This window comes from Perca fluviatilis, chromosome 7, assembly GCF_010015445.1.
Source record: "Perca fluviatilis chromosome 7, GENO_Pfluv_1.0, whole genome shotgun sequence".
NCBI classification, from domain to species: Eukaryota; Metazoa; Chordata; class Actinopteri; order Perciformes; family Percidae; genus Perca; species Perca fluviatilis.
Window position 1 is genome coordinate 374,090 of NC_053118.1, and position 27,993 is coordinate 402,082.

Below are 27,993 nucleotides of genomic sequence, written 5' to 3' on the forward strand. Positions count from 1 at the left end.
AAAAAATAAAAAAGAAAACTGGAGGTAACAGTTAAGCTAGTGGGGACTTAAGAGACTGGGAATATGAAATATATGAGAAACCTCTCATATGTTCTAGAACTTTGCCAGCACAAGCAATTGTTTAAATAAAGGTGGAGAAAAGCCAAACGTAAAGATTCAGATTTTACCATGAACAAAAATAACCCAGCGTTGACATGATTGACATTATTGCATTAAGTCAAAAAAATCCTCTGGACTCTTGTGAAATGTCCTTTGAGTTACATTGCTGAGGTCTTCTTATTGCACGTTTGTGTGCATGGTAGTTAGATTCAGAGAACCCCTCAGTTCAGTGCACAATGAGAGGAGAGAGAGTGTTTATGTGAACGTTTATGGACATTACCTGGTCATCAGTTCCCAGAGCATGGTCGGTCAGCAGAGGCCTGTACTGAATCATGTAAGGAGTGTTGTTGACAAGAATTGTTCGGTCCTCTATCTGTAGGATCTGGATGCCGTGTCTCACCACGGACGACACGCAGAACTGACACAGCTACAAAGGAAACAACAGACATTACTTGAGAAATCTGGATATCAGCCTCCTGTGGTGAGACAGAGCTAACTCAGTCGTTGCCGTAATTAAATACACATTCAAAAAAGGTTTTCAGTAAACTACATTATAATGATCTGTACCACAAAACATTTTCATTGTTCCCACCATGGCTGTAAAAGTCAGTAACTTTCCAAAGCCAATGCCATTTAAAGCTGTAGTGCGTAGTTTGTGGCCCCCATTCTAAGTAATGACAACAAAACTGTTGGCACCTGCACATGATACAAGCCTTCTGTGATCGTGCACCACCCCCACCCCTCCTCCACACAATTGCTTGTAACCAAGGAGAACACGGAGGATTAAAAAAACATGGACTCTTCAGAAGAGTCATTATCTTCGCTCGATTTTCTGCGCGCGAAAGTCGTCGGACAACACAATTTTCTGAACGTAGTCATACTGAGAAATACAGCGAGAGTTATGTGGAGCTGACAGTCTTAATTAGCTTGGTATCAGCCGATTTGGCAATGGCTTGAATGTAGTCTTGCTTTGCCAGACCTTCCTCCACAGCGCTGCGGAGGAGGGTCTGGCTAGTCCGGGATGGGAGAAAAACGTGCTCTGGTTTATTGAAATTTCTTTAAACCAATCACAATCGTCATGGGTGGACAGAGCCACGGTGCCTCTGCAAAATAGCCTCGGGAAGGAACTTGTTTTGGTGGAACGTGTGTATGTTCAAAAGTAGTTTTAGCTGTGCAACAGAAAACTCAGACTGGACAGATAGTCTAGCTAGCTGTCTGGATTTACCCTGCAGAGATCTGAGGAGCAGTTAACCATAGTCCTCACAAATCCACCGGAGTTTAAAATTACACAAAATTTCCGGCAACAACGGAGCAATCCCCAGAAGTGGAACGTGGTTGATATAGACTAGCTTGAATGTAACGGAGCTTTAATGAGCAGTGGTGACTGGATGTTATGAAAGCATTGTTTCCCTCACCTTCTGTCTGCCAGGGAAGGCTCCCAGGGTGATGTCGGCCTCTACATATCCCTCTTCATCCAGAGTGATCACCTCTGAGTCTAATCCCTCCTTCCATCGAGGAGAAGTCAGGTCATGGACCAGTTTGAGTGCTGTAGACTTGTGGACGGTGTTAGTGTGGGCCCAGTAGATACCAAGCTGGAAGGCTTCCTGGATCGTGGGGGACAAGATAGAAGGGGGAGAGAAAATCAGAAGTTGAATCATTGTCAGACCTGTCAAACACAATGTACTAATAAAATGGACTGTATTTGATTGCATTTCGGAAACGGCCACATACTAGGGCCAACTGTGGCTTCATTACCAACAACTCAGCACAATTTTCCTGACAGTGTCCATGTTCTCTGCATTCAAACAGTCCTGGAACTGCCCAGTATATAACTTCCATTACTGCTGGCTTTGTTGCGAGAACATAATTTAAGTGCCCCACAGATGCTCGAATGACACACTGATTGTTCATCTGGCTCTGCAGCTAGCAGCATCATGCAACATGCCGATCAAACAGCAACCTTTTCCTCATAAACCAATCAACTCGGAACGAGTCTCAGCGGAGACCAAATCTTCTCTTCGCTTGTTATGCCATGATAAACAGCAGAGCTCTATGGAAACAAGGCTTTATTTATTTCTATTTCACAGGCGATTACACATTTTACAACTTTTAATTTTGTTTCTCTGAGCTGACCCATATCAGCACTTGTTCTTTGATACGCTGCCTACCCCGCTTAGCACCGGGTTAGTGCTAGAGAAATCTGTGTGTGTGTATGTGTGCGTTATGTTCCACAGGGGGAAAACCATCTGCAGACCTCTTCTTCTGATCTCTAAAGCCAGTGAGAAGACATGCCTACAGTGTACGGTGACAGAGCTTGGCAGCAGATAAAGACTTAGGCAGGGAATATTGTTGTAATGCAGCTTTGGTGAACAGATTTGTGCTTATTAGTGAAGATGAGGGACGAGCTGGTTTCATAATGATAAAAAGACCATCTTCCAGGTCTTGATGTATATGTATCTTCAGTGCAACAGGGAGATCACTGTAGATCATACAGTGACTAAAATTAGGAAAGTATACAGAATCAGAATTATTCCTACCCAGGTGCCCAAGACAACACATTTTTAACAGAAAGCCTGTCCTTTGCAGGATACATATACTGTAGTTGGCACCATACCTTGAAGTTGGGGGGTACAATGACCTTGCCGGCTGGTATCTGCAGTACGATGGTCTCTCCCTCAAAAAGCCAGAGGTCCCATTGGGAGTTGTTGGCCAGCAGGGCCCAGGGCAACAACTCTACCAGCAGAGTTTTCAGACCAGACTTCCAGCAGGATAACTTAACCTGCATGGGACTGTCCCACTGGGCAAGGGGCTCCAGCACTGACCTGTGGGGAGACAACAAACTCGCATTTTAGAAATCACCTGTAAATGAATCCTGACAGTGCTGATGCCTTGCTCAACACTACTCTATAAAGTGGGTTAGACAAGACTACAGACAAGCAAGCAGACACGCTGAACACATTACTACTGTTCTGAGCTCGTTTCTCATTTAGGCCACTGCAGTAAGGCTATGGGTGCACGGACCGTAAACACTTCACCCTAGATGCATAGCTATAATGACATAGATATAGACAGAGACACAGCTACCTGTAATGCAGTATTGATAAACAGCCATTAGTGTCATCTTGGTAATAAAACTCTTGTATGCTCAATTACTAAGATTAAGGATATCACTTGCCCTGTCTACTCATGTAATTCAGCTATGGACATGTTTTACACAGTGCCAAATATAGAGCGGCATGCAGCCTTTAAACAGGCATTGAAATGTGTTGTGTATAAACAAACAATTCTTATACTGTTATACTATGCAGACCATTAACACACTGACAGTCAGTCAGGCTAAACAAACACATAGAAACAAAAGGTCTGTAGGCAAGTTATGCAATACAAACAGATACAGAGAACAGTTGACAAGGCATCTGGGAACACACATGGGCATGTGGAGACACAGACAAACAGTCAGACAGGCAGAGAAATACAATCATTTTTCCACCAATCCACTGACACAGCAGTCATTTCACGGTAATCATGGTCTTGTGAACCCTAAACAGCGCAGTGCCAGAAGAGAGCCAAACAAATAGTTCTCTCAGACTTACTCTGAAGTTCAAAGCCATCAAAGGCGGCCCAGTCTTCCCTCTCCCTCAAGGCTGCCTTGACTCTGCCGAACCTACCAACCTGCCATCTCAAACCTTTCACATACCCAAGTCTCCCTGTGACTAAAAAAAAGCACTGACGATAGCTTTTCTTTACCATTTACTGCTGTTTGTTGTGTGTGTGTGTGTGTGTGTGTGTGTGTGTATGTATGTGTGTGTGTGTGTCATTGACCTTGAGGCTGCGGGCATAGCTCATAAATCACATTACAGAGCTCACAAAAAGGTAATTGAAAGAAATGCGCTCAGCAGCTTCTGTCAAAACCTGCCAACTCTGGAGTTGAGGGTTTTAGAAGTGTGACTTTTAAGAAGCACACTGCTCTGAGTGCCCCCCACACAACACACACACACACACACAACCACACACACACACACACACACACACACACACACACACACACACACACACACACACACACACACACAGCCTGCAGCAAGAGCTTATCCTAACCCCAACCACTACAAGATGTTTGTTTAATGATTGTGGAGGTGCCTCTCTGCCATTAAAAATCCAACAGAGTAAGAAAAATAACTTTTACCACTTTCAACTTCCTCTGCCCTTTTAAGACACAATATTTACACACTCCCTGCCAGGGAGTTCAATTGGTTTGGTTTCTCCACTGTGCCAGGGAGACTGAAGCCTCTTTCCAAACAGCAAACTGTATCACTGTTATCAAAACTGTGGCTTCCACTTGCTGTCCAAGTACTGAGTGTGTTTAGAGATAGAAATCAGTGCTATTAATCCTCCAATGACACCCCCCGCCCCCCTTTTTTTTTCCTCATACCATTTTTCCCCTCATTCTCTTAAACAAAGTAGCTTGAACTGCCACTGCTACTTCCATGATGGGAAATGTGCTTTTGCCTCGGGCTTTTGTCTAGCAGGGAAGAGAGAGGCCCGACTGACAGAGAAACCCAACACCAAACCGCCAGATAGCAGCCCTCCACTGAGACACAGAGTGTGTGACATTTAAAGGTGAGCAATGTGTATGGTGGTGTGCGTATGTAACACAGTGTTATGAGTGTGTACACATGTGCTGGGCAACAATCTGTGTGCATGTTTGAGTATGTATAGAGAGCAGAGAAACTCGGGAAACCACAGGCAGGCAGACATATGGCCCACATGTCCAGCAGATCTACTGGGACTCTTTGTAACTCGGAGCCTGTGGGAGAGCATGTGGCTACATCTTTTTCCGCTGCTATCAAGATGTGATTGCTCTGTGACAAAAGATGATTCCCAGAGTGACTTTTGTGGACAGTTTCATGTGTGTGCTGCCCGATTGTACTCATGCACGGGCCACATATACACACACGTGCACGCATCTATACAGTATACACACTGTACGCTTGCAAGCTGTGCCAAGTTTTAACTGGATGTAAGCCCTGTGACTTGTGTGAGAAAGTGGGACTGTGACAGAGTGACAGCCTAAATCTCCGGTCTGTGGGGACGGCAGTGGGATCCCTGCTAACTTCTGATGCATGGCTCTGCATTGTCTTTGCAGTTAACTGTTTTATTATGTGAACAAAGAGTCAGCAATAAAGACAAGCTTCCCTCATTAAAGGGCTTGCTTGCACAACTTTGTGCTTTGAGGAGGGATGCTGTATGAAGCCTACTATTAGAAAATACACACTGGTGGCTTTCAATGAAATTTGTGTTATGCCATTTTACAGTAAGATTTAATGCTTGCCACAGAAGTGCTATAATAATGTTAGAAAATAATTAGTTGACTTATTACAAAGGATCATAAGGTGTCATGGTGTCTTGGGGGGGTATGAGGGCTCTTGCACTCATGTTTTTTTTTTTTGTGTGAATCTGGCTCACAACTTGCATTACAGCATGTGACATTATTTCTCTATCCTGCCTTGCTTTGCTTGTTTATCCAACCCATGTGTTTGTAGTTCAGATGGCTCCTCAAGATTTTGTTTTAAAAAAGACGAGCAACACTATAAAAGCACAAAACTGCAATTCTCACAAATGCAGGGCACTGAACGAGTAGGAACAACTAATGTGGAGTACCTGTCAGTATTGTTGGTGACGTAGGGCCATGGTGGCCCAGTGGAGGTCTTCGGACCATAGAAGTCAGCCAGGATGTGTTCCAGGTTGTCCTCGTTTGCATTCTTGTTCATTATCTGTTTGATGAGGCTGGTGGAGACTGGTACAGCACAGTGGGAAGCATCTTCATCCTCCCTGAAAGGCAGAGCACAAATCATTATAGATTTCTCTAACATGACGAACATGAGTGTGATGCATGTATTTATTTGTCGGAACATGTAACCAATTTTCATTCGAAATAGATACCCTACAGGACTTGTATATATCCTCAAACATGTGCTATCTTTACCCAACAATCTGCAGGTCCTCCTGCCAAGCAGGCACTGTACCAGCTGATTTCACTTATCATGATTATCTCCTCCGCTGTGGTGGATGGTGTGATAAGTGATTGCTTGGAATGAAAACCTACATACTCGTAGGGTCATAAAGGCACATTGTTGTGAACCACTGCTGTATATTATGTCAGCAAATCTGGCATGTTAAGTTATTCTACGCCAGAATCAATTCAAACATATTTTTTTATTTCATTATAGAACAAGACATCTGTTGACAGGAGCTCACTATTCCCATTGTTCTGCTCAGAACAATCAAAGTGACCTCCAGCTAAACTCTGCTTTTACCCTGAAACCTCGAGGGCTGAATCTGCCTTTTGTTTTGAATAGTTTTTTCCTGAGATGCAGTCTTAACTTACAAACACTAATTCACAAAGATCATAGAAAAAGCTAAACTGCAGTAAATAATCCTATTGCATACCTTTAGCCCCAGACATTGGTCAATTATGGCTTTGCAAGAAGAAGAAAAAATAACTAAATCCAAACTGTAATAGCTTCTTCTCTTTCTCTGGGCAGGATCCAGTTCCACTTGGCTAAAGCAAAGCAGCCCCTTACCCCAGAGCAGTAGTTTATTAATAGAGCGCATTGTGCTATAAAAGGAACATAGGGGCTATTGCTTATATATCTGGGGGCAAGACAGAGGAGAGGGACAAGGTGTTGACAGGAAGATTTTCATCCAGAGCAGTTCCTGAGGGGGGGAACTGGAAGAGGCTTCTGATTGCAACCCTCAGCTTTCTAATGTGGTGGCCAATATGAGGAGAGCAGGACAGAACAGTTCTGGTTAAGACTTGTCTGTGTCTCTTGTGTCGCAGACCGCAGCTCTGCTCTCTACCTCGTCCATTAGAGCCCACAACTATGTGTAATTACAGGAAGGAAAGACGAGCTGTTGACCAGCGAGCATTCGAGATTGGATCGGTCCTAGAGGTGGGCCTGTGTGTATGCGTGTCATACATGTGTATGTGAGTGAAGGTACGTTTACAAATGTGGCTTGTAGTGTGTGTGTTTTTGAGGATGGAGAGGGATGAGGGATGGATTGAATCTGGGGGACAAACGAGGGGGGGTATGTAAGTTTGTGTGGTGAGAGGCAGTTTAGGGAGAGGACAGATTGTAAACACAAGGAGCATTGTGGTTGCAATCCAGAAAGACAAGACACTTAGTTGTTTCTAAGCTTGCTTTTTGAGCGCATGAAAACGGATTTATCTACAACAAACAGGGGCCGAATACCGTATATTCCCAGTCACTCTATGGCCACTGTGGTTCCTTTATGGCAGCTGAAATCAAAATAAACTTTGTGACCAGATATCTAAACACACAACGGTTACAGCTAAAGATTCTCTCAGGGGGAGTCAATTACACTCAACGTTTACTCTGTTTATTCAGATCACCACTAGTTGCTACCAAAGGGGTGATGTTTCTTATATGGATTCGCATAAAACAACATAGATTACAGATGTACAGATAACAAATACAGTAGGAACAACAACAATACAGTATGTACATGTGGTAGGTATTTCCCCTGGGGGGGCACCCATACTGAAACATAAACACTCATGTCATTGAAAGACACTTTGGACAGATACAGTACATGGCATTTCTTGTATGGGAACATTTTGATGCAACTAAACATTTTGACAACTGATTCAGCTTAGTGGAGCCTACCACGATGAACTGTATGAAGAGCTGTCTTTTACAAGAGGAGACGGACAATATGAGAAAGTGTGAACACACACTGACAGACTGGGGCCGAGTAACAGGCGTAGCAGTGATGTATGTGACAGACTCTGCCCATGATGAAGTGGCGACTGTCACACTTACACTGGCACATAACTATGACAATGACAGACACAGACCACACGTGGATACCAGGACACATACTTGTTCACCCACGCAAACATGTGTGCACACACATACAATCCTCTCCACACACACACACACAAATATGTTGCCAATATGGGGCCAAAAACCTGCTCTCTGTTAGGGCCTGTATCTAAATGAGGTGTAATTATGGTCCAACCTGACATGTTGGAATTGGAGCAGTGTCTTAGCTGCTGCCAAACTGGCTTCCTGTTCCACTGAAATGTGCCTGGATTCCCCTAGATCATGTCTTCATGTTGGCTCAGGGAGATCAGAATGTGGTGTAAGAGAAGCTTAAGTACAGTAAGTGTCTCATCCATTACCGAAGACTAAAATGAGACTCTGTCCTTTGTAGTAGTATGAGCTGGTGGCTGATGACATAATATAACACTGGACTCAAAGAACTAAATTGTAAAGTGAATTTTCCTGCTGATCGGCAACCATCTTGGTAATGAGGACAGAGCAAGGATGGAAACAGAAGACCTGGCAAAGAAGCAGTAGCAGGTGAAGGTCTGTCTCCGTCATGAGCATAGATTCTGAGTGTTAATATATCATGAGATGTGTACAAAAGGTTAAAGTATTGTGGTTCACGTAGACTTTTGACTTTAGAACTACCTTGCCTTTTAAAGCTATAGTACCTAGTTTCTGTGGCCCCCATGAGGAACTCTAAGGAATGACAACAAAACTGTCGGCGCATCCACATGATAGAAGCCTTCCGTGATCGTGCTTCACCCCCACCCCTCCTCCACGCAGTTGCTTGTAGCCAAGGAGAACACGGAGGATTCAAAAAACATGATAGACTCTTCAGAAGAGGTCATTATCTTCGCTGGAGTTTCTGCGTGCGAAAGTCGCCTGATGTAGACGGTCCCTAAATCTTGCCGTCTCAACACCGGAACTAAACAGAGCTGAATTAGCGTAACTTTCATGCATTTCTTTCACATCTACTGCAGTCAGATTCACTGTGTTCATGGCTAGGCACTTGTATTGACATTTGAACATGTTAAGAGGCTAAAAGCACGTTTAAAATGTGCCCTGTTTCAGCCTCCTGGGTGCAAACTGTAGCAGGAGGATAACACGGTGTAGGCAGCACTGATTATTTTCGTTTTTCTTGCTACTGAAAGCACTCCCAATTTACAAACACCAGAGCTACGTGCTGAAATCGACCGTAATTCTCCTTTAATTAATATATAACAGTTAAGCACTAAAGCTTTAAGGGTGTAAACTTATTGTAAATGTTGGTTACTATGTTCTAGATGGTATAGATATTGCTCCATGGGTTTTGATCTTTTTTTTTACCTGGCCTGGAAGATTAGGTGGTGGGTAAGGTCGGCCTCAGTGTTCAACAGGGGCTCCTGGTGGCCCTGGCCATGTATCAGCTGGCTCTCTTTCAGTCCTAGACTCCTCTTCTCTATGTGGACGATTACTGGATCTGGCAAGTGGCTCCTCATGACAAACAGTGGACTGAAAACCACCTGAAACAGGGGATTCATACAGAACAATCATCAGTGAGACATACTGCACAAACAAACTGACTGAATGTGATGATGATCTTATGTGTTCAATAATTCAGCTGCCATGAATCCTTATAATGTCCGTTTTCTCATTTTGGATTAATTGAATTCCAGCTATTTCCTTTTTAAAGGATTACCACAGAAATGAGACTGTTCCACAGTTTGATTATTGGTCCCTGACTAGCAGGGTGGTGCCCCGTTTTGATTGTTTGTCGATTTGATAAAGTTATTAATAACCATATTCATAACTTTATTGATATTGATAAAACATCTTTGATAATTTGCCAATGATCAAATCTGTACCCTACGAGAATCCTACACTATACATAAAGTAACAGCAGATAAAGTATCAGTAAAAACATCAAGTTTAGTGTGTTTAGTGTGTGCGCGGGTATACTCACCACTCTCTGCTGCATGTGAGAGCCAGGTTCAATTGTTATAAGTGTACACCAAACATAGAGCAAAGAACCACTGGAGCAAGGCACCTGAAATGAGACACACTGGCTGTTATTGATTCTCACTTATAAATCTCTTGTGTCCAATTCGAAAACAGTTTAGTCATACTGTGTATAACCCATGTTTTCAGTCAGTAAATCTTTACATTATTGCAAAGGGTTAATATAAAAAGATTGATCAACTTGATTGTGTTTCTTTGTGGTTGCAATGTAAAAAAATGGATATCTGATTACTTTAATGCTCATTGGCAGAATGTTTATTGCCTCCATCAGTAACTCATTATCATGTTTTGTACTAAAAAAAAGTTCTTTCTTGGCTTCTTCCAGTAGTTAAAAGTTAAATCTCCCTAAAGTCCTGCAACACAATACCACGGCTGAGGCAACTGACAACTGTTAGTGCCAGATAATGGGCCATTACAGGCAGTTAAATCTTAGTAAGATTTAAAAGGATGAGAATGTGCCCACCGAAGGCTGAGTGCTCTTTGTATGTCACTGGTGTTTGTCCCATTTACTCCTCACTCCTCATTAAGCCTCGGGATGCCAAGGCACGTTACAAGTGGTCTAGTTTACGACAGACTGGGGACTTGATGTACTGGTGGGGACAGCAGAGTGGAGCACAGAGACAGAGGGAACATTCAGTTTAATATAGTGGGCCTTGCAAAACAGCCTTGTTGGGATGAGGGAGTGAAACTTTGGAAAACAGATACTCTTTAGGCCTGATCCACCAAAAACACTCACCGCTGGGATAAGGTCAAGATGACCGCCTGTACTTTGTCAAAAGTGAAGGACAGGGGCAGAAAAAGATGCTGAAAAAGTTCAGGAGGAGTAATGTGAGATATGAGGAAGAGGAGTTACTTGAGATGGATTACTGATACAGATAATCAGGAGACAGATGAGAAAAGAGACAGACATAGTCAGGGGAGAGAGTTAGAGAGTGGAACAGGTGGACAAGCTGAATGCCAGAGGATGAAGTAAATAAAAAAGAGGAGTTAACAAGTGAGCCAGTGTGTGGGCGAGAGAGTAAAAGTAAGGGAGGAAACGAGAGAGTGAAATAGCAGGAGACAGACAGAGATAGAGAGATCTAAGGACCCAGCTACTAGTCCAGGCAGCTCTCTCATTTGGAGCCAACCCTCCATATGTGTAATGAATGGCTGATCTGAGGAGAAGAGATAACAGCGGAGGTTGGAGTTGAGTCAGAGATGTTCAGACCCACACACAGAAGCTGAAGCTGTAGAAATAAGCTAACTGTTAATAAAGGAAGAAAACAAAGAGAGAGGGACAGGGAAAGACAGGGAACAAGAAAAATACAGAGCAAGAAAAGCAGGAAAGGAGTGAAGGAGTGATTGTCTGGCACTAATCCAGCGGTGTGAAAGTGCCTTCAAAGCCTCTCCATGTGCCCACGTATCAGCTAGGGTTTCCTGTCTATGGTTAGTGTTGTTATGAGAGAGAATAAACTGTATTTTCTGCTTCTCAACATGGTTGAATTATGGGTTGGAGGGCCTTTGTAAGCCTATCTGAGGGGAAGATCTCAATCTTTCCTCTAACTGTGAGTAGCAGCGTGGAAGCTCTGCCACTGTGGCCACCCAGGAGAAGAGCATCCGACCATAGTTGGTGGTCCAGTCACCAGCTCTAAACGTGTGTGTGGCTGGAGAGCCAGTGGGAAGTAGTGGTGCGTGCAATGTGTGCGTCTCTATCTGTGTTTGTATATGATTTATCAAACATGTCTTTTTAGAAATTACATTTGAAATAACTAGCCTGGATCAACGGTACAAGTACATTCCCAGTATATAGCTTGACATCCACAATCAGAAGCCTCTTCAATGGCTTTGCCCCTCCGCTTCCGCTCTCTGTGTATTGCCGTTCTCAAAATCCCTTTGCACGGGATACAACCACAACAACCTTTAAGCTAGGAAGATGAAAATGGCAGGTTTTAATTGTGCAATAAGGCAGGCCTGCTTAGTTCACTTGGTAAATGATTTTAAATGTTTAAAAGGAATATCTTTAGGGCATTTCCTCTCTAAATGGGATGTTTTGGGAACAATTGGTTGGATTGCTATGGACCAAGTACACACGGAGATACACTGGTAAGAGCAAATCATGTTTAACCATGTATCAGCTAATTTAAATAGCTCATGTTACTGTATTGTGTGAACAGTTAACTTTATTCAATATTGTATGTTAAGTTTTCTTGTGCGAGGTGCAAATGTTCCACCAAAACAAGTTCCTTCCTGAGACTATTTTGCAGAGGCACCGTCGCTACGACCGGAGCTTAGAGCCACCCAAGTTTGCGATTGGTTTAAAGAAATGCAAACAACCCAGATCGTTTTTTCTACGGTCTCAGAGTGTACAGTACAGGCCAAAAGTTTGGACACACCTTCTCATTCAATGTGTTTCTTTATTTTCATGACCATTTACATTGTAGATTCTCACTGAAGGCATCAAAACTATGAATGAACACATATGGAATTATGTATTTAACAAAAAAGTGTGAAATAACTGAAAACATGTCTTATATTTTAGATTCTTCAAAGTAGCCACCCTTTGCTTTTTTTGATAACTCTGCAAACCCTTGGTGTTCTCTCAATGAGCTTCATGAGGTAGTCACCTGAAATGGTTTTACCTTCACAGGTGTGCTTTGTCAGGGTTAATTAGTGGAATTTTTTCCCTTATTAATAAAAAAGCAAAGGGTGGCTACTTTGAAGAATCTAAAATATAAGACATGTTTTCAGTTATTTCACACTTTTTTGTTAAGTACATAATTCCATATGTGTTCATTCATAGTTTTGATGCCTTCAGTGAGAATCTACAATGTAAATAGTCATGAAAATAAAAAGGAAACGCATTGAATGAGAAGGTGTGTCCAAACTTTTGGCTTGTACTGTGTGTGTGGTGTAGCCAGACTTTACTCAACAGCGCTGTGGAGATAGGTCCGGCAATGCAAGACTAAAAATAACTAATGTAGCCTATACAGTAAAGAGCATCCAGATAGGTCTTTGGAAAATAGAAAATCAGTTCCACTGGCCAACTTGTGGCTACATTGAAAAATAGGTAATGTACAGTACTGACCCCGAAGTCTCAGTCAAAGTCTGTTTGTGTTACCGTACCTGTACAACAGAGCTGCTGTTGCCCTTTTCCATCCTCTCCAGCTGAACATCCTGGGACCAGTCTTCATCTCCTCTGGCCCTCACACACAGCTCTGTCATCTCCGCGTCCTCCAACACATATGACGGCAACTTGGCCCCTGCCTCCAGGCAGTCACAGTGTTCCCTGACCACCGTCTGACTGTCAGGCCCCACGTAGTGCTGGACCACCCGCAGCTCAATGTCCTGAGTCAGGTAGCTGCACATCACCTGCCGCCCACAGATTATTACCTGGAGAGAAGAAGATTACAGGGGACAATTGCCACAATTAAAATAAAGAAATGTATCTCATGTACTCTAGGAGGCAATAGACACTGAGCATTGAATACAAATATGTCTTGTTGCTTGTGATCTTATGTCCTCAACTGCTCAACCTCAAATGCTTTTACATTCACTGTTAATTGAGAATGACCCAAGAGAAAGATGTGTTACACTCAAAACTTTAACAACACACAAATAACAGTTTGACACTTTCAGTTCTAGATCTAAAGCATGTTTTTTTTCACTGTAAGGATCACCAATATCACTGCTACAGTACACAAGGGAGTTAGTGAAAAAGAAGGAACTTTAAAATGGCAAAATCCAAAAACATGCCCTCTAAGTCATCAAAATACTGCTATGCAGGTATAGTGTGGGTCAGAATTACTAAATGAGTACAGTGTTTCAGACACTGTTTGACAAGCAATTTGGCTGAAGCATACTGATGCCTTACTGACACTACATGATTTCTATTATGGAAAAAACTAGTTTACCTCAGTAATCCCACATAAAAAACTGAAGGAAAAAAGTGCAGAAATAGGGATGCATTACATATTTTTTAGCCATGACGGGGAAAGTCATCATCTGTCAAATCTTCTTCACTGAAGGTCACTGGTGCTCGGAATTGCATCCCACCCTCAAGCATGATGGATCAGTAAAACTTCAAATTCAACTTTCACTGTTATTAAAAATGATTCCCAGGGCTTGTCTTTAGCTGCACTGTTGCTGTATCTGTTTTCATCAAAAGGTTGCTCTGTTTAGCCTGATTGCTTCCTCACTGCCTGATCATTTTCCAAGGTTACAGTCTATCACTCCATAGACAGTATGCACACACAAGTGCACACACACATACATGCAATACTTTCTTTTCCTTTAGTCTTACGTCATATATACCACCCATATACGTACATACGATACGCACTTGTGTGGACATATGCATGTCTTTCCCTGGCTGCCCATCTTCTACTTCTTTTCTGCATTGACACAAATGTGTGCAAAAAGAAGTCTGTTTTAAAGAGAATTAGAAAGATGTGAAAAATTGTTGCTTGTCTCTTTGTCAATACTGCAAACTGTACAATTTGGGCAGCGTTCATTATTTTCAATTTACAGATTAAATGATCAATCAATGACAAAAAAAAAGAATCAACAGATGAATTGATCGTGACAGTCAGTAGCAGCCCTAACGCTCCTGCCCTCACATGTGTTTTTCCACAGGCATCAAAGTGTGCCTAGTGTGTGTGTAATTAGAGAATTCATCTGTGTGTGTGTGCATATGTGTGTGTGTATGGTATTTATTTGAGGGAGATTTTACAGCAGTCAACATGAGGTGGCAATATAAATGATAAAGAAGCTGTCACCATAAAAAACAATAGGGTAGCAAGACAGAGAGGGACAGTACAGCAGTGTGTGAAACCCCCCCCGCCATCCAAAAAAAAAACAACATGGTCCACGCTCACACAGGTGGGAACCAACTTCCTCTGTAGTGGCGGCCACTGTCCCACTCTGAGGCTTTGTGTTGTGAAATCGATGTGACCAACACTCATACCCTATCATTGGATCCAATGGGAACAAGATGTAAACAATGTCTGGGACAGAGGGAGGGAGGAATGCGAGAGGCCGAGTCTGTTTTGTCTGGAGGACGAGAGGGAGACATGTGCGACACTTGACACTGTTTACATAACAAAGTGTCACCGCTATAATGTGACGACTTCTCTACATTTTTAGGAATACGACGACTCTGCCTTGTATTTGTGGAAAAATCCAAACATGATTCACCACTGTCCTCGTTGTGTAAAAACGCAGATGGTTTATGATTTGGTTTATGACTTCCTGTGATCTTCTTTGTGGATTGATGGGGTACATTGTGTTTTTGGATGGCTTCAAGCTCATAAACTTTTCTTTCAGTGCTATGAAACCGATTACGAAAAAAGTGTCAAAAACAGAACACGGTCTGTTGTTAGCCAAGCAACTACTAAATCATAACATACAAATGAAAAAAAAAAACTGGAGATTAAAAAGGTGCACTGGTGAAAAAAAAGGCCAGGCATAATGCAGCCAACAAGTTCCTACTTTCTTTGTAATTCGGAACCACGTACAAGACTTTGAGACTTTCCAGGTTAGCAGGAAGATGATCTGCAGAATCCCTACATTCTTGGTTTTGTTGAAAACTGGACTTTGTTTATTGCTATGGTATAGTTTCACCACAAATCTACTCAATTAAAAAGTATTGCCAGTCTATTGCCTTGGATTTTCTGTCAATGAAATCCTGGTTGTGTAACGCTCACCATTGTCTCCCCTTTTATTGCTTAAAAGGTGCAGTAGGTAAGGCTTATAAAACTAACTTTCTGTCATATTTGCTGAAACTGACCCTATGTTCCAGTAGAACTACATGAAGCAGGTCATTTAAAAGAAAATCCAGCTCCTCTGGCTCCACCTACAGCCTGTAGTGTGATTTGCAAAAATCAACCGCTCCCTGTTCAAATGCACCAATCAGGGCCAGGGGGGGTTGTCTAACTGCGTGTCAATCACTGCTCATTGACATGCATTCATTCTCCCTTGTGGGGGGAGGGGCTTAGGAGACAGTTTTGGGTTTTAGCAGAAAAGGGGGAGGGACTGAGAATTTTTTGGCTAAGTCCTGGATCTTTGCAATCCTACCTACAGCACCTTTAAGATAACCACAAAGTTCTAACATTATTCTGGTTAACCTTGATGCTAATATATGAAATTTAAAAGTATAACTTTTTGTATACCAGGAAATTCTAACCAGGAAATACAAAACATGGCAACTGAGCTTCACAAAAAGTCAGTGAGATTGTGTTAAAAATGTCATACTTTTCACATTCATGAATTATATGTTAAAGTATTGTAGCAAAATAAACATCTATTCAAAGTAGACTATTTAAATAGAATAAAAAAATGGTAATGTTTTCATAATGACGTTTGGCGGATGGAAATGTCAATAATGTGTACACAATTTTCTTTTATCACATATTTTCTCAAAGAGGTTTTGTGACATGACAAAAACAAACCCAACAGACAGTATGTCTGTAAAAACTGACTGTACCTGTTTCTGGACACCGTTGAGCTGCACCACCTTGATAATGAGTGAAGCGGTGCGTCCTTTGTACTGAATGGTTCTCAGCAGAGTTCCCACATTGTCCACGCTGAAGGCCTCTGACCAGCGCCAGTTCCCCCATCCCTCGATGCAGATGTGCAGCAGCTGCAGGATGGGACAGAGCAGGATACACACATAGAAACAGAGACAGAAGACATCAGAGGTTAGTCTTCTTGCCCTTTATTTATCCCAGAGCAAAAGGCAAGTAAACAACAAGAGTCTTTGTTTAAAAGATTTTGGTAGGGCGAAGAAGGGAGACAACAAAGTTCCTGTTTACTGCTGCTGAACAGACCTGCTGCTGTTGGAAGTAGAAATTGAAGGTCGCACACAATAAACTGGCTGGTGGAAAACAGCTGATGTGGAAGCTCATTATGGCTGCATATGTGTGTGTGTGTGTGTGTGTGTACACTTGTGCGGTTGAATGTGAAAGGCTCTTTTCTCCACACGTCTAAATAAGAGGCAGATAGTTTGGCTCTCAACCTTTCCAGCTTCATATCCATCACTACAATGTGGAGCACATCCATGTGTGTGGCTGGGTGTAAACCCAGACTCAGGAGGACAGCTATAAACAGACGCTGTCCTATCGGTTGACATCCAAACAACTTTACAATGGTGACAATTCTCCGACCGTCAACATATTTCCTTGTATTGTGGGCCACAACATGGCAGCAGGGCTAGAAAGCGAGTGTGGCTCTCCAAAATGGTCTTGGGAAGGAACTTGTTTGCATCCCGCAAAAGAAAACACTACATACACTATTAAATAAAGATAACTGTTCACACAATACAGTAACGTGAGCTTTATAAAGTAGCTGAATACATGGTTAAACGTGATGTGCTCTTACCAGTGTATCACCGTGTGCATTTTGTCCATAGCAAATTCCCGCCAATAGGTCCCAAAACGTCCCAATTAGAGAGGAAATGCCGTAAACATATTCTTTGTAAATCTTTACAACCATTCCCCGAAAGTACCAAGCATGCCTGCCTTATTGCACAATCCAAGTTTTAAAAATTGGCATTTTCAGCTTGTGTAGTCGCTTGATGCGACAGGAGTTTAAAGTTAACACAAAGAAAGCGGAAAGCGAGGATCATCCGGCGGAACTTGCGGCGGCACCGGAACTATCGCGTAAATGAACCGGCGTCGATATGGACTAACACACACATGCAGTACAAAAGGAAAGTGGGCCGGTCAAATGTCCATCCATGCATACAGCACATCTGTGCTTCGGTCAGGTCATACTCAGGCTAGCTATCCACCACAGAGTGCTACATGACAAGGAAACTCATTTGTCAAACAATGTGAGTGTTATCAGGAGATTATGGTCACAATACAGGAGCAGAATCATAAATACGTAGGGAGATCTAAAGCCTTCTCCCCTCCTGAGGCAGCGCGGCTGACCTCCCACCTAACTGAACTCTCTGTGTCAGTCCAGCTGCCAACACAACTTCAAACTTGCAACAGTTAGAAAGGGAGGAGAGAGAATGTGAGAAAGACAAAGAATGTATGAAAGTGAGAGAGTCTAGAAAAACAGGGGAGACAAGGGGGTGCGGGGGGGTCAATACTCTCCCAGAGGAGTTGCGACTCCAGTGAAACACTGAAAAGGCTTCTTTTTGAAGATTTACACTTTGGCTCGTCGCCTCAATGTGCCGAACATTTAGCCAATCTGCCTAAAGAAAAACAAATTACTACTGAGGTCAAAGAGCATGGGGGACCCTGGTCAAGACCTTCTATGTTTCTCTCCGCTGTAGTCTTTCCTCGCTGTTTGAAGGCAGATTTCTTTACAATAACATTCTCAATCAAAGCCTGAATTCACTTTCTTCAAGATCATCCCGTCTCCCTGTCGGCTGAGTGGAAATTACATAATTTCTCAGATCTCCTGCTCAGTAGACTTGCTCACAGGGAAAGTGATAGAGAGTGGTGTAAACTGCCAGGTGGCAGAGGTTAAGGTAAAACCTAAGAGTGGAGAACAACTAGATGATTCCCTAAACTAGCACACTAAGGGGGCTTTCACATCTCCCTCGTTTGGTCCGGACCTTCGGACTTTTAAGTTTGATCCGAACCAAAACTACAGGTGTGAAACCTCCCTCGGACCACGTTCCGGCCCAAACAACAGAAATTTGGTCAGACCGAAAGAGGTTGTCTCGGTCCGGATCAAATTGAACCACGGTCTGGTTCGTTTATAGTGCGAAATAATTTTTTGGGATGGTTCGGACTTTCGGACCAAATACAGGAAGCTCTGGCAGGCTCTCATCGTGTTATAAGACCAGGGAAGCTCATTTAGGGAACAGCTTGGTGCTCAGTGTGTAGGCCACATGAGAGAGTGTGTGACGGTGAATGTGCTCAGAGCAGACAGCTGTCGGCTGTCAGAGCTGAGAATACATCAGCAGTTTATTTGTTAAATGGTAGTAGATGTACAGTGGAGGTTTCTGTTTGTCTCTGAATAAATGCTGCAGAAAGAAAGTTCCCGTGTCTCGCTTCTTAACATCGCAACAAAACAAAAAGAGTGTTTCAGTATGGGAGAGCAGCACTCAGTAGGGAAGAGCGCCTCAACCCTAACCATAACCAGAGCCTTCCAGGCAGCGCTGCCTGGAAGGCACCGTTGGGGGCAAACAACACAGATAAATGGGAAGAGCAGCAGTCAGCTGAAAAAACTCTGACACAGAGAGAGGATACGAGAGGACGGGGAAGCCCGTCTACAAACCAATCAATTCTAAGTATCTGGAGACGCGGCTCACGTATGTGATGACGGCAGGACGTAGTTTTGTATAGATCTTTAGTGCGCTTGCATAACTGCAGTGTGAGACCAAAACTTACCGGATCAAATGCAGAAACATGGACTTTGGTTCAGACTTATAGGTATGAAAGCCCCCTAAGACCAGTTAAGATCATGGTGGTTTGAGGAAAACGTTAAGAAATAACTGTAATGTGTGATTTTCTGCTCCTAATCTAATTTAAAGGTTAACTTCCTATGTTTTTGTGTGTAATTGACTGATGAGAACAACAATCTTTGAAACTGGTCCAGTATTAAGGGAGAACGCTGTGACCAGCAGCCGCAAACCGGGCTGCAATGTAACCCTCTAGGGCAAATGTGGATTGTCAATTTACATCCACTAAAAGTGCAGTTTTTGCCACTGACTCAGGTTATTATTATAGGTGTCTGACAACATTATGGAAAGGATCCCTACAGAGATTTTTTAAAGATAATTTTTTGGGGCATTTTAGACATTAATAGACAGGACAGATGTAGACAGGAAAGGGGGAAGAGAGAGGGGGAAGACACGCAGCAAATGGCCGCAGGTCAGACTCAAACCTTGAGCCACTGCATGGAGGACTGAGCCTCTGCATATGGGCGCCCCTCTACCAGGTGAGCTACCCAGGCGCCCAGATAGACATTTTTTTTAAAAAAAAGAGTAAAATCCCTTTTGTTAAACCAGAAACAGCTCCGAAATCGCTATTGCTTAACCCACCGGACTCCATTTAAAAAGCAAAAACAAAAAAACATACTTTTAGCGTGTATAGAGCCAACATATTCTGACATGTAAATTGGTAAAGTATGTGTTCATTTCAACCAAAACTAGAGTGTTGATTGTTAGAAAAAGTGGAAAGAGGAACCAAAGAGAGCGGTCTTGCTTAATACCGGACCAATGCCGAAGATTGTTGTTCCCATAAGTCACAAAAACATAGGAACATAGGGTCTAGGTTTAACAAAATGAAGTTACCCTTTAAGTGACCTGGTACTGGGTGAGATGGAAACCTTTAAATTTACATTAACTTCTTAGCATCAGCCCCTCTCTTTAAAGGGATACGCCACCGTTTGTTGAAATAGGGCTTATCACGGTCTCCCCTAGCTGTAGATAGGTGGGCCAACACATTTTTTGTGCATGCATTGTTTTAGTCCGGTGCAACACCGGCAGCGCTGCCGCTAGTTAGCTTAGCGTAGTGAATGGAATCCTATGTTGCCGGTTAGCATGTTGTGAGTAAAAGTGAGCCGACAAAAAACAAAAAAACAACCTAATTACTTGCACTGAGACAAAAAATGCATTGGCCCACCTATCTACAGCCAGGCTAGACCGTGATAAGCCCTATTTCAACAAACGGTGGCGTATCCCTTTAAGATTTGATTTGATGAGTGGTACTGCATTGGTGTTAATAATGGTCAAAATGTTGTGGTGGTGAACCCAGTCTGCTGTGCCTCAGTACCATCTGCGAGGAGCGATTTGTTATTTCAACACTTCTCTCTCCTTTAACCCCTCTGTTCCTCCCCCTCTCGCTGTGGCTCAACTTGACCTTTAAGGGAGAAGTCATAATAATGTCTCTCCTCAAACTTCAAACAGCGACTGCAGCTCGTGTTTAAATTCATCACTGCTCTGACTCAAGCAGGGGAAGAAAAAAAAACACAGCAGTGACACAGATGAACTGGACACGTAGGACAACAAGAATGAAAAATAGGAAGCTGCTTTGCCTCTTTGTGACTTATCCAACTGTTGTGACGCTGAGAAAACCCAGTCAGCCACATGTGGTGCTTTTATGCACATGGATTACTTCACCAATAGAAATGGCTTTGTAGGAAGATCTGAATCTAGCTGAATTAAAGGATAAGTTCACAGTTTTGAAGTATCTCAAAACAGTATTCAAATGCCCATATGTACACTGAAAGAGTTATTGGTTGCTTTAGGAGAGGCTTTCTTTGCAGCCAGTACGTGCGGCAAGAACAATTTCAGCAACCAATAACCCATTCAATGTACATATGGGCATGTCAGTATTGTTTTACGAATGGTAGTGCAACGTGACATCATGACTTAGCGTAAACATACACGCCACTTTCTAAAGCCACGTGGCATGTTATCGCGGGGCTACGTGTTATCGCGAGGCTACGGTTGGTTTTAACGTCGCGCGCGGGGGAAAAGAAAAAACGGTTGGGATTAGGAAAAGCAAAACGTGGTAAGGAAACAACTTTTCCGATTGCCGGTCTCCTGGGTTAAAGTCCTGTGTTTGTAGAACGTTAATATTGAGTATACTGTAGGGGACAAGATGACAGTGGAGAGGGAAAACGGTGTGATGGAAATCAGAACTAGGTATTGCACTCACTTGTGAAACTTAAATACAATAAGAGTTTACTTGTCATGTTGAAAGACTATACTCACATCGGCTTCCTAATTTGAAGATCTCTAACCTTAAGAACCAAAATGATGAAATACCCCCCCCCACACACCAACGGCCTCAGTAAAGCTTAAAGTTGCCTGTACTGTATAAAAGATTTACAAGGCCAGCATGCAAAACTGCACCGAAAAAAGAAATGTGAATTGTAATAATCTACTAGCATCTTGAGAAAAAGTACTTTTTAAGCAAAACCATCCTTCAGTTTTTCATCTCAGATGCTAAGTAAATTTTTATCTCATTTCCAAATAAATCTTTAAAAAAAGAAAGAAAAAAAAACTTCTAAACCCACCCTCAGACACTGGCGCTGAGTTGAAGATTTTTTGTCCAAAACCAACTAAGAACCCATTTGTCATATAGTATGATGATATATCCAAGTTGTGTACTGAGTGTGAATGAAATGTGAAATCTCAACCTCTCCTCATTTCCCTTCAATCCCCAGGGAGAGATTGTGATTACGGCTGGCTGATGGTGAACACTTATCTTCCAGCACATTACTGGGCTTCAGCTTTGGTACCGGAGCGGGGATTATTAAACCGAGCAATTGGATGTAACCACACAAAGCATTTTTATTCTGTGACTGCAATGTACTGTAATATTGCCCATTGTCCGTTTCGCTGATAGTGAGCAGGAGTTGATCAGGGTCATGTCACACTACATACAATACCAACTCTGGCCACAAGCTCCGACATTAGCAAAATACAAGCATTCTTCCAAATTCTTTGAATTTAACTTGACCAATGGTATTAATATATCTGAAGGAGGCCTTAGTCAAACATTTTCCACTCATTAATATTATTCATTCCAATTCTTCAGAAATGAACAGACTACAAGTTACTAATATGGCTTTCGGTTTGACAGCACATCCCAGCCTTGTATCATCATGAAGGTTTAGAATGACATGTTTTTCTAAATACGCTAATATAACTAAGCTACAGATGATTCATTTCAATTCCATGGAGATGAATCATCTGAGTGATTTGATACTGGGATTGTCTATTCCTGCATGACCTGAAACCACTCCATTCTTCTTTGGTCTAATGTCGGTGGTCAGACTGCAGGGCCACATCATCACAGGGATTATTTGCCTCGCAGTTGTCAAACACGACACTGATGAAAGCTGAAGTTCGATATGGTTTGTGTATTACCATATTACCACTGGGTTTACTGGCTTAGCCACAATCCAATCTGCTTGAATAACTTAGAGCCTGCAGGTATTGCTGAGAACATAATGAGGCTTTGACATGTGTTTTCAAATCAAGCAGTCTGCTGAAATTGTGACTAACCTAAACGTAACAAGGAACACCTGGCTCCTAAACCAAATATCAGGGGGGCAGAATGGTGATGTTAAAATCCACACAGATCATGGTGGGACCATGTATGGTCCTATTCACAAGATCAGTACCACATGAACTTTTTGAAACTCCATCACCCAGATTTCCCAGTTGCTATGGAGACTACATGCTGAACCCAAACATGGGACTGACACATTCAGAAATGGTGTTAAGCTCTAAGGATCACCACCCGTCTAAACTGTAAATTATATTCAGTGAGTCAAACAACCAACCAACCAAATTCCATCATGGGTACGATGTCATGTCTACTGCTTGGTCCATTGCTTAATCCTGTCCCGAGAGAAAATCATTAGCAACAAAGTTTCCTGTAAAAGATGGTAAGATATCAGTCTGTCATAACCAAAGCAATGACTATTAACTTCCTGGTAAATGCAGAGTCATGACATCACTTGGATGGCAAACATTCAAGTGTCTGCTTCGATAATGTGGGTGTCAAGCATAGATGAACAGAGAAACACATACAGTTGAATAAGCACAAACCCACTTTCTTTCTCAAGTGTGCGCCCACATGCACGGGCACACACACACTAACCACTATCCATCTATTGTCCCCTAGCAGGAATGTGCTTGGGTCCACATAAAACGAATGAAGTGTCTGTCCGCAGTAGAGACGTAATCAGCCTTCATGTATGCTGCAAAGACGGGCAGACAAAGCTGCAGTGGTCATTGGTCGTCTACCCATTACGACCATTCCTTCATTCCATCTCGTTCAGACTGTAATAGGAGATTTGAGACATGGAGGCATGGAGCAGAGGTATAAACTACACCAGTTAGATGGTTGATTACCAATCAATTCCACCTAAACAAGCTTAGCATCTAAATTAAACTTTCTAAATCTTAAAACTGTTTGTTTTCTTTGGTTTTTGAAAATGATGTGCATTCAATTCCATATACCAAAGACTTAAAATAGTCTAACAAAGTATCTGTACTGCCTGTCTTATTGAATGTAATGGGCCTACATGAGAAAAGAGGTTTGTGGAACAGAGGCCTGTTTTGTCTGGTGAAATGAATTTGTGACCAGGGAGCTAGCTAGCCACCTAACAAATGAGAAACAGGTTTATACCCAGACAACAAAACAAAATAACATGGATTACTTTGTCCTCTAGAAAGAATGAGTATGGGAAAGAAAAAGAGAGAGGTAAACAAAGTTGAACTGCAGTGAGCGAGAGTAGAAAAAGAGCGTAAATGAGTTAAAGAAAGAACAGAGAGACACAACAGCATCCCTGCCAGGGCAGTGCGGGCTAACCCATGTAACATGAGGGAATTATGGAGGCTTTAACAGCTGTCTGCAATGCTCTCCTCCTTGGCTCCCTCTCTTTGACAAAAGAAGCAAGGCAGTGCAACATCAAAGCTCAGATTTGCAAGTCTAAAAAGCGGTTTGAGAGCTGGAAGAAGGTACAGAGAGAAGGCATTGTGTGGGTCCGTGGTTGACAGAGGAGACGTTAAGAGGTTTATGCTTGACTAACATTGTTCTATAGTTCCCCCTCTGGTTTCTACCAAGGCATCTCAGACATCCAGGGCCTCAAGGGTTCCAGGAGACGCAGACGCGGCAAGTGTTTGCACCAAATGACAGGAGCTGACAAAAGGAGCACTGTCTGAGAGGAGAGAGGTTTGTAGACCGCACGATGGGGGGATGAAGGAGTCAGTGGTCCAGGACCCTTGGAAGGACAGAGACCTTGTCTCAGTCTACGAACACAACAAAAACAAAGGCTTGCCCTGGGCTCCTGTAGAAATACAACAGAGGGAGACTGTTGTAACATGCTGCACATTCAGTAGATACTGTATACTTCACTCACATATACAGAACAGACAGAGGCATACATAGATTTGCCCATGGCATGTTCAGAATAATATCCACCCAAACGGCCATCCTTTCTACTCGCTTATAACTAGAGCTGCAAAGATCAATCGATTAGTTGTCAACTTTTAAATTAATCGCCAACTATTGACTAATGTTTTCATGACAAAAGCAAGAATAATGATAATAATTTTATTTTGGTTAACATACATGAAATAAACAATTATTTACCACAATTTGCCACCACAGCTAACTGAAAAAGGAATAGGCTTATTTTTGCCTATCCTATAATCCCCATAAAATCACACAGAAATCCAACAAAACTAAATGAAACTTGAGTCCAATCTTAGTAATTTTACATTTTAATCAAATTACTTCATAACCCTTAATTATTTTAGATTAGATTATTTTAAAGGTCCAATATGTAATACTGACAACTAGTGTTTAAAATAGTTACTGCAGTAAAAATTCAAAATCCTGGAGAGAGTCGTCTCCCCCGCCCCCTCCTCCCCAGACTCGAAGTTCACGGAGATTGCCAGGCTGAGACCAGAGCATCCACAACAATGTTGCTAGACGCTTGTCTCACATAGCCAGACATTACTTCACAGCACAGCGGAGTAGCTAACGTTAGATGCTGGCTATATTGACCATCATAAAAGCCCCAGCTCACGCGGAGCTCTGTACCCAACTGACAGACACACTTTTTCGGCTTAGAATTACGGTAGGAACCGCTAAAAATAACACTATCTTGCCGTCCTTTTCCCCCCGACTGAACAAATTATCCCTGAATTATGGCAACAATTGCTAAACACACTGCAAACTCAAGGTCCTCTCTTCCCGATTTACAGCCCCCCTCCCTTGGCTTCAAATAACTCACCGCTGTCGGCTACGGCCGCTGAGCAGGCTACACGATGTAAACAGCCTGGTCCTCAGGTAACACTAGCAGTTAGCAGGGTTAGCATGGCGGTGTTGGCCAGGACCAGTCGGGATCACTTTACTGGCTGCGTCTCAATTGTTTTTGCGAGTAACCAACTCGGGTACTCCAGCTATATAATTCAATGTGAGAACACAAATGTTGAAATGACATAAAATGCCCGTCCCTAGTGGCTGTGATAAATTCGCCAGAAGCTAATGCTTAGCTACCTGTTCAGGAGGAAATTAGCCAACTCGGCGTCCTTTTGGGCTCTAAGCTGTCTCCATCTTTCAAATACATCTCCAATATTTTTTTGTTACGTCTCTGGTCACGCAACAGTAGAATTTATCTCCGTTGATCCTGTTAGTTTTCTGCTTTCATGGCTGTAGTAACGTTACAGCTGTAGCACGCTTGGTTTACAGGTATATCTGGCAACCCGGCCTAGCTGTCAAACTGGGCAGTTGATACCAAAACACAAACAGAAATTACCTCACGGAACGGAAATTTCAAAAGGAGAAAATACTGGCATTAGCATTGTTGTCATAAAAGATAGTATTTCAACTAAGCATGTTTCCTTAATATCTGATGGGGTAATTTTTGGATTTATTACAGTAAATATATTACATATTGGACCTGCTTTTTTGAAACTCAACAGAGACGTACACATCTTTATTTTACATTAGTCCTCACTTTACCAGTTTCAAAGATAGAGAACCGCCATGAATTACTGTATAATTTCCTTCTCTTAATAAAAAATAAATACAGATTTGTACAGTTTTCTTGTAGTTCATAATTTTTTTTGTCACATTATCTGATTACAGCTTCTTATATGTGAATAGTTTCTAGTTTCTTCACTCCCCTGTGACAGTAAACTCAATGTCTTTGAGTTTTGGAGAAGACACAAGACATGTGAGGACGTCATTTTGGGCTTTGGAAAAAACTGATCGACATTTTTCGTTAGTTGCAGCCCTATTTACAACTGTTCATGACATTATAGCCTATCCCTGCTTACACTGTTCAGGAAAACATTAGCCCAGTGGAGGGCTAATACATACTGTCCATGAACACATTTGTTCAGACAAACACAAATACAAGTGAACAAAAGGTGGTACGTTCTTCATCACAGGCTGACTGGGCGAGAGGAGTCCTCAGTCACCCATACTCTGACCACAACCAGAGTGCCTCTGAACTACCAGCAACTGTAGGCTGACTGCAGTAACTCAGACAACATGAATGCAATTGATGTCTCCACTGGTTTGACAATGCAATGCATAGTGCAACGTAACACTTCACTACAAAGAGGAATGGTTCACTACAATGAGACCACAAGCTCTCCCACTAAAGAACAAATGCAGCATGGGTTAACCCTATACAGCTACCCCTAACCACACAGTGGTGGATTGTGTAATGAAATTGAGGCCCAGGAAATTGTAGAAAACATATCACCACAACATGGTCATACACAAAAAAAAAAAAAAAAAATCTCCTGCTTCCAACTCGGGTGCCAGTAACGCATGTGCATTAGTGTCTTTCACTGGCTCTGCCTGGCTGACAGCCAACACACATAAGCGGCACAAAACCAACATCTTGAGACAGCTCTTGTTGGTTTTCAAACATTTGTTGGACATAATATTAAAAATGTTGATACTGTACTTCAAATGCAATTTTTTAATGCGTGACAAAATGTCCTATGAAAGTCTTCATGGTGGATGTACAGTGTATGGCGAGATCGCCTTTCTGGGTCCCAGGGTGTCATGTGACCTGTAGTTCCCACTGTGGCCAGTATGCCAAAACCACCATGCAGCCCAGCGCGGTCCCTGTGGGATTGGTCATACAACACTAAGGTGCTGTCCGTGGTGCTGAACCCAGGGCAGCACCAATGGGACCACAACGCTAACTGATTCTTCACCTGCACCTCCCAGTCTTTAGATTCAGGATAGAATCAAACAGCGAGCTAGTTAAGCCAGGCAGACACTGTATAGATTCAGCCCAGAATCAGAATAGGATTCATAAGTAAGTAGCACTTACAAGGAATTTGCTTTGGTGGGTGGTGCATACATTAACACAAACATATTCAAAGGAAATAACCAAAAAACACAAAAACAAATATGTACAATATGACTGTTTAAAACAATAAGTGAAAAAGAAAAATTTACCCACAACTAATTTTAGAATAGGGACACATTTCAAATTCTGCCAGATGTACACTACGTTTGAGGGAGGTCACAAAATCGCCTGCATGATCAACAACTGGGCTCTCGGATTATCGGTTGGATTTTTGGCAGGTCAGAAATTTTGGTCGGTTGTGTTG

The 27,993-nt window shown here is 42.4% G+C and overlaps 1 protein-coding gene across 4 annotated transcripts in view; it reads right to left on the minus strand.

The window, feature by feature from the left end:
* The window catches only part of LOC120562122 (vacuolar protein sorting-associated protein 13B), a 380,029-nt gene that overhangs the window by 29,552 nt on the left and 322,484 nt on the right, over nucleotides 1–27,993 (minus strand). For all 4 annotated transcript variants that reach the window (XM_039805631.1, XM_039805634.1, XM_039805630.1 and 1 more), the window contains 8 exons: nucleotides 16,411–16,566; nucleotides 13,053–13,319; nucleotides 9,895–9,978; nucleotides 9,279–9,454; nucleotides 5,761–5,931; nucleotides 2,714–2,921; nucleotides 1,515–1,703; nucleotides 380–526 (listed from right to left, as the gene is read on the minus strand). In XM_039805631.1, the coding sequence (XP_039661565.1) occupies nucleotides 380–526; nucleotides 1,515–1,703; nucleotides 2,714–2,921; nucleotides 5,761–5,931; nucleotides 9,279–9,454; nucleotides 9,895–9,978; nucleotides 13,053–13,319; nucleotides 16,411–16,566 (1,398 nt within the window). The remainder of the gene's footprint in view (nucleotides 1–379; nucleotides 527–1,514; nucleotides 1,704–2,713; nucleotides 2,922–5,760; nucleotides 5,932–9,278; nucleotides 9,455–9,894; nucleotides 9,979–13,052; nucleotides 13,320–16,410; nucleotides 16,567–27,993) is intronic.